The 6,736-nt window shown below is 49.7% G+C and overlaps 1 protein-coding gene across 1 annotated transcript in view; it reads left to right on the top strand.

Annotated features, from left to right (window-relative positions):
• Positions 1–6,736, top strand: part of LOC123968634 (obscurin-like) — a 61,309-nt gene that overhangs the window by 16,696 nt on the left and 37,877 nt on the right. Inside the window, exon 8 of the mRNA XM_046045500.1 lies at positions 3,975–4,059. Within this exon, the coding sequence (XP_045901456.1) occupies positions 3,975–4,059 (85 nt within the window). The remainder of the gene's footprint in view (positions 1–3,974; positions 4,060–6,736) is intronic.

Here is a 6,736-nt window from a genome sequence, read left to right as displayed (position 1 = left end):
TAGTTGTTTTGTCAACAAAATGTCAGAAAACAGAGTCCAAACTGACGTCTAATCATCTTTTGTTTCATCCGACCAACAAACAAAATCCAAAATGTTTAGTTTACAGCCAGCGAAGACAACGAAACACAGCAAATTTTCACATTCAGAGCCTCGATCAATCCAATGTTTGACATAAGTGCTTGATAAGCAATAGATTATAATAAATCCTTTATCAAAGTGTTCCATTAGAATTCTCTGTTTATCAACTAATCATTTCAGCTCTACAAAAACTAACTGAAGACATCAGTGAGTGACTTTAAATGTTGACTTTGAGTTCTAACATGACTTAAACATCACTTTGCTCAGAACGAACTGAAAAGGAATTTTATAAAAATGTATTTTAAACTCATTCAGATGTTCAGATGCAGATAAAGAGCTCCAGAGGAGACAGAGAGCTGAGAAGAGGTGAAACCGTCACTCTGTACTGCACTGCACTCTGTACCTTCCACCAACTGGAGGTCACCTGGTTCAGAGATGGCCACGCCCTCTCAGAGTCTGGCCCCGCCCTCCAGCTCGGTCCCCTAACCACAGAGGATTCTGGGAAGTACACCTGTGGTTTAAAGACTATCAGCAGCCTCTCCCTGCCGTACAGCCTGAAGGTGGAGGAAGAAGGTTTGTTTGCTCAGTTTTCTCTGTGGTAGATACTTATTTATACTCAGAGGACTCTCCTGAATAATGTAACCATCGTACAGGTTTATGTTACAGTTTGAGTTATTTAAATGTAGTTTGAGACATCAGGTCAGTTCTGTTTCATGTAGGCTTCGCCCTCTAAGGTTATCGCTTTTGGGTTTACACCTCCGATGACGCCGGCCTCGACGTTGCTATGTTGCCGCGGTGAGGCAAGCGATTGTTAAGCCATTAGGCTAACGTTGAGCTCAGGTAGCTAATGGTAAGCTAATGTGTAGCTGACATGGGGTCTGTCCCTAAATCAGCCGACCAGAGAGACCCCATGTGTCCATGTTGCACCAGATTAGCTGCAGCTAATGACATCTAGCAGGCGGTTTCATTGCTGCTGGCCAACCCTCGTCGGTCAGAGCGGACCATTGGTAAGCTATGGGTCGAAATCTTGTTGCTCCTTTTGTGGAAGTTGTTGAACAAATGCTGTCTGTGCCTGTCTCGGTTCGAACCAGCCACACCAAGCACACATTTCCCACACTGTGAGCCAGCTGCCATTAGACAAGTGGCTAATTGCAGCTTGAAGCTCAAAGCAACAAGCAGTTCACTCTCGGTTCATGATCAGAGGTCCCTTCACACACCCCTCCCCCTAGAAACTGTGTATGAGCCCACGACAGCGGATATTCGCTTCGTGTGGACAGAACACATATACACCCAGTACAGATATTTTTCTGACGAAGAAATCTGGCATCCAGCAGTGCCCAACTGCGAGCTCGTGCATAATCACGGCATCATTGGCACGGTCCTTCTGTTCGTCCAGCGTTTCTCCCTTGGTTCACAGAAGGCAGGCTGTGTCATATGAGCCGTAGAAGCGGTCTTTACGCTTCATGCGGACAGGACAGCACTACACACAACCCTGCGTGTAGTTTTATCCCATCAACGATCCACACATTACACACATCCCCCACCCTGTCTCTACGAAGTCAATGGCTGCTGTCACACTGCGTGGACCAGCTGCAGCTGGCCGTGTGGCCTTCACGATGTGGCCTGATGGAGCGAGTACTAGCTCACCTCCCCGGTGGCCACTCCCTATCGTCAGATTGACTCGCACATGTCCGCCACACAGGGAGGCGCTCCCTCCCGCATGGCGGGGCGTGTTGGCACTGATGACCCTCCCTTCCCCTGCCAGGTGCTAAGCTCTCCTGTTCGGTGGAACATGGAGGTTGCTGCCCCCCCACAGCCGGCATCCTCGCCCCTTTTGAGGCAGCCCCCCGAACCGTGACGGCAGCAAGGGAAGCAGAGTGGCAGAGTGGAAGGTTCTCCTTCAAGGGTGTCCAGTACAATCGCCTGACGTTCCGTTAGGTACTTTCTCCAAGTGTTTCGAGGCGGCTCTGGAGCCATTGCGGCGGTTGGGCATCTGGATCCTGTTTTATCTGGACAATATGCTGCTATGAGGCAGTGGTGCAGACGGCCCGAGCTTGTTTCACGGTGAACTGAAAGAAGAGCCTCTCCACATAAACGTGCCGGAGCTCCTCACGATGTGGAAGGTGATCAGACACTTCGCCCCTCTGCTGCGGGACCAGCATCCCCACACAGACCGCCAGGGCAGGGTGTGCTCGGCGCAGCTGCTGCTCATCTGCTCTCCATCAGAGCGGAGTCCATCCCTGGCATGTTCAACAGAGGAGCGGGCATCATGTTGAGGGGGGGCCCTCGCCCAGACGAGTGGCTCTGGTTCTGTGTGGCAGAGGTGAATCTGTCAACCGGGAAAACGCTCAGTGAAACCCACAGGGCACACTGAGCGTTTTCCCTGCGTGACGAGGGTGGAAACCTTCGCGCACCCCCTGTGGCCTCCTCGGCTGCTGTATGCTTTTCTGCGGTTTCGGCTGATCCCGCGCCCTCTGGGCCGCCTACAGTTTTTAGCCTTGGCGGTGATTCTGGTGGTTCCCCTGGCGGGGGCACGATCAGGAGTTGTCTGCTTCTCGGCCAGCCCGTGTGGGTCCGGCCACTGAGAAGTGTCGCCTGGAGGGTCTAGGTCTCTCCCGTAAGGTGGTTTACACCATCCAGGGGTCGAGAGCCGTCTCTACTCAGTCCTCTTACTCCTCCAAGTGGTTGGCGTTCCAACGCTGGTGTTTGAACCAGGAGTTGGAACCGTTGGCCCATCCGCTGCCAGGGGTGCTTTGTTCCTCCAGCTGCTCGTGGACATGGGTCTGGCGTTAAGCACGGTCAAAACCCACTCTGCCGCCATCTCGTCCTGTCACGAGGGTTTTGGTGACAGGACAGTGTTCGCTCACCCCCTGGTTTCCTGAAAGGGGTGTGGAGGCACAAGCCGGTGACACGGCCTGTTGTCTTACACACGCAAACCCAAGCCCCTTTTGAGCCTTGAGAGACAGCGGACCTGAAGTTTCTTTCGGCCAAGATTGCCTTACTTGTGGCTCTGACATCGGCCAAGAGGGTCAGCGATCTGGCTGCCCTCTCTATGGCTCCGTCATGTCTCAGGATTCAGGATGACTGCAGCTCGGCTGTCCTGTGCCCCAATCCTGCATTCGTGCCATAGAGCTTCACCAGCTCCTTTCAGTCCCGGTTGATTACCCTCTCGGTCTTCCTTCCTCCCCACCATGGGTCTGAGGATTACTCTACGTCCCACCTCCTCTGCCCAGTGCGTGCACTGTCCTGTTACTTGGCGCACGGCCGCCTGGCGCCGTTCACAGCGCCTGTTTATGCACTACAGGGAGTAGTCCAAGGGACTTCCCCTGTCGGCGCAGCGCCTGTCTCACTGGCTGTGTGAGGCTATTTCACAGGCCTATATTTCAGCCGGTGAGTCCCCTCCGGACGGCATCAGGACTCACTCCACGAGAAGCGTCTCATCCTCTTTGGCGTTGCACGGTGGGATGACGGTGGACGACATCTCTACAGTGGCTCCCTGGTCGTCCCCATGCTTTGTCGTCCGTTTCTATCTGTGGGATGTCCGTTTCTCGCTGAGTGATTTTCCCTTGTGAGTGTGCAGTGCGCCCTATCCCACGGGACGGTGGGGGGGAGCGGCCACCGCTTGCACTGGCCCTGCTCTGTGCGCAGCTGATGCTGACCCATCCAGTTCTCCAACTCTTACACATGGGTCAGTCCCCTGCCTCCCAGGTCACGCCATCGGTGCTTGTGCGCACGCCGACACCAGCAGGTGGCTCATTTACAGTACCTAACTACCGTTTTGTCTACAGGTCTAAAAACTATAATACCCATAATAAATAATAGAGAAGCAGGCAGTCAGAGTTTGTTTTAATGTCTAAGGTCTAACAGCTTCCTGTCCGTCTGATCCACATGAACAGTTGACCCTCTGCTGATTGTTCGTCTGGTTCTCTTCACTCTGCACTCTGTGCTCATCGTCATAGCGGCATCCATCATCATCAGAAGGTAACGTTCACCTACAAGAACCAAGTCCACGTCAGTCTGGTTTCTGCTGCTGCCTGTATTCAGCACTCAGTACAACATTTCTAGATGGGATAAATTTGTTTTTCATAATTTTTGGTTTCATGATGCTGCCAAAGTCTTGCATTCATTCGAAGGAATAACATCAGTTCTGTTTCTATATAGATAAAGACCTAATTTCATTAAAACCAATCAAATCTTGCATAAAGCAGAAACAACAGAAATCTTTAAATTTCAGATTTTAGTCAGTGACTTTATTTTTTACATCTTTACAGGAAGCGTTTGCAGCAAAGCAGCTGCAGCAGAGAGCTGAAAGACGTGACGGTGTAGGTGAGTTATTAAAACAGCTGATGAACTGCTGATTGGTGACTTACATGAACATTTGCGTCCACAAGACACAGCAGGAGTTACAAGTACTGGTTTAGTCAAGACCACCCAGACCGAGACCAAGTCAAGACCAAGACCAGAGTTTATGGAGACCGAGACAAGACCAAGACTTTTAGGGGCTGAGAAAATCCAGAGCCCTCAATGTCCGAGTCCGAGACAAGACCAAGACCATCAATATGTGGTCTTAAGACTGGTTTCAAGACCAAGACCGTCCTTGAGTACTACAACACTAGTTACAAGCCATGCACTCTGACGTGACGAAAACACATTTAAAAAGCTGCAAGAATATGAAAATATAACAATCTAAGCATGAATCCTGCTACAGAAATAAAGTATATTGTATTATTTAAAGAGGTGGTATTATGTTTTTAGGCTTTCTTCCTCTCCTTTATTGATTTATAAACCTTTTTTGTGCATGTAACTGGTTTGCAAAGTGAAAAAGCCCAAAGTCCAGCCCAAAGGAAGTTCCCATCTCCCACAGAAAACTCTGCTCTAAACTGAAAACATCTCGTTTTTAGTCCGGCCTATACATCCCTTTCTTGTGATGTCACAATGAAAATCCATGTCATGATGCTCGCCGAGCAACTACTCCGACACGCCCTCAGAAACACCGGTGGAAAAACTGAGCTGCAGCACACAGCTCTCCTCTCCCTTCCAAACACTAGCTACCCTCCAGGCAGTCAGTGGACATAAAGTTGTTCCTGTGATGTAGAGACAGAGCTCAGTTAAAACTTTATGGATACAGATTAATAACTCACCGCTCTGAAACTCTCGCTCCAGTCCGTGTTGCCGAGCCGGTCGGCGACACGTACGGCTGAACCCGAGCCGTTTACCGGCTTCTCGCTGACCCGCCCTTCTCTGCTTCTGATTGGCTAGTAGTCCTTAACTAGGAACTGAGCATGTGCAACTCCCAACAAAGATCATTTAGAGACAAGATGTATCACTCCATAGCTAAAAGATAAAAGCATAGCTAGAAATCCCCTGAGCCAGTTAGCTCAGAGTGTGAGCCCTTTCATCTTTCCTGTGGCGACCCCTTCGGAACAAACTCTGAATCACAGCTCCACTCCTGCTGAGCCTCCTGATGGTGCTTTCAGACTAAAAGTGAAGCGAGCGTTCGGGGCGGTGAGTATATTATACAAAGTCAATGCAAAGACGCGTAGAGCTGCGATTTCCTGTCGGGCGGAGTGAAGCGATGGGGGCGGGGCAGGCGACATAAAGGCAACACGAAGGAATTTGCCCGAGTTGAATATTTTCAACTAAAGCGAAGAAGACGCATGACGCTGAGTCGCGATAGCCTATCAGTGTTGAGATTGTCCGAACGTCACCGACGGCTTCAGAGCGTTTGGACAGGACCAGGCAGAGCGGGGGATTGAAAATCTGCAGGCCAGCTGAGAGCTGCTAAACTTGGGCTAGAGGAGCAGGGAGCAGCGCTGTAACCATTGGACAAATAAACAACTGTAGTCAGTCGGATTCTGCTCTGACAACTACACTGTTTACTCGCGGGAGGAGCTCAGAGTTAACTGCTTTTATTAAATCAGCTTTTTACTTTAGTTTTTGGGATTTCAATGTTGATTTATCTTCACTGGAGCTTCTCAGCAGCTTCCGTGCACATCCGGCTCCAGTGTTGTTGTTAGCGTCGTTAGCTAGTCAGACTACGACTTCATATTTATATAAAAAAACGGACAAAACTGGACATTACTTGGAGAAAAGAAAGCGAGGAGGTTGAACTACCTGGTGAGGTCAGAAAACATGTGACTGTAACTTTATTCCAGCTGTTGTTGTACTTTACTGTGAACAGGTTAGCGTAGCATAGCCCTGATTGATCCGAACTCCTTTCAGAAAACAAAAAACATCTGGACTGTTTGAACTCTGCTTTCTGTTCCAGCCTCCAGACTCTGTGGAGCAGCTGTGACGTCCAGACGGCCGAGGCCAGACTGTCTGACATCCTCACATCATCATGTCGGTCCCTGTTTTACTGAGCAGGAATCTTTCTGTAGATTTACAAGACGTCAAAATGGTGTCAGAATATATGTTTACCTTTGTAATATTGACCATCTTAGAGAGGTGTTCTGTAGTTTTCAGCGGCCCCTAGCTGTGTGGTTTTTAGATTGCAACCAGGGATGTGCTTGTATGTATTTTCTCAGCCTGCTCGTTATATGACTGCATTTAGCCGCCGTCACACATCAACGTTAGCTCCCTGCGGCTTTTCAATAACTGTAAGGTATCTTTAGCTCAGCTATGTGAGCGCAGCTAAATGTATTGGATGAGAACAAAA

This window comes from Micropterus dolomieu, linkage group LG03 (assembly GCF_021292245.1).
Source record: "Micropterus dolomieu isolate WLL.071019.BEF.003 ecotype Adirondacks linkage group LG03, ASM2129224v1, whole genome shotgun sequence".
In the NCBI taxonomy this organism is placed as follows: domain Eukaryota; kingdom Metazoa; phylum Chordata; class Actinopteri; order Centrarchiformes; family Centrarchidae; genus Micropterus; species Micropterus dolomieu.
This window is presented reverse-complemented; position numbering and strand designations above follow the sequence as displayed.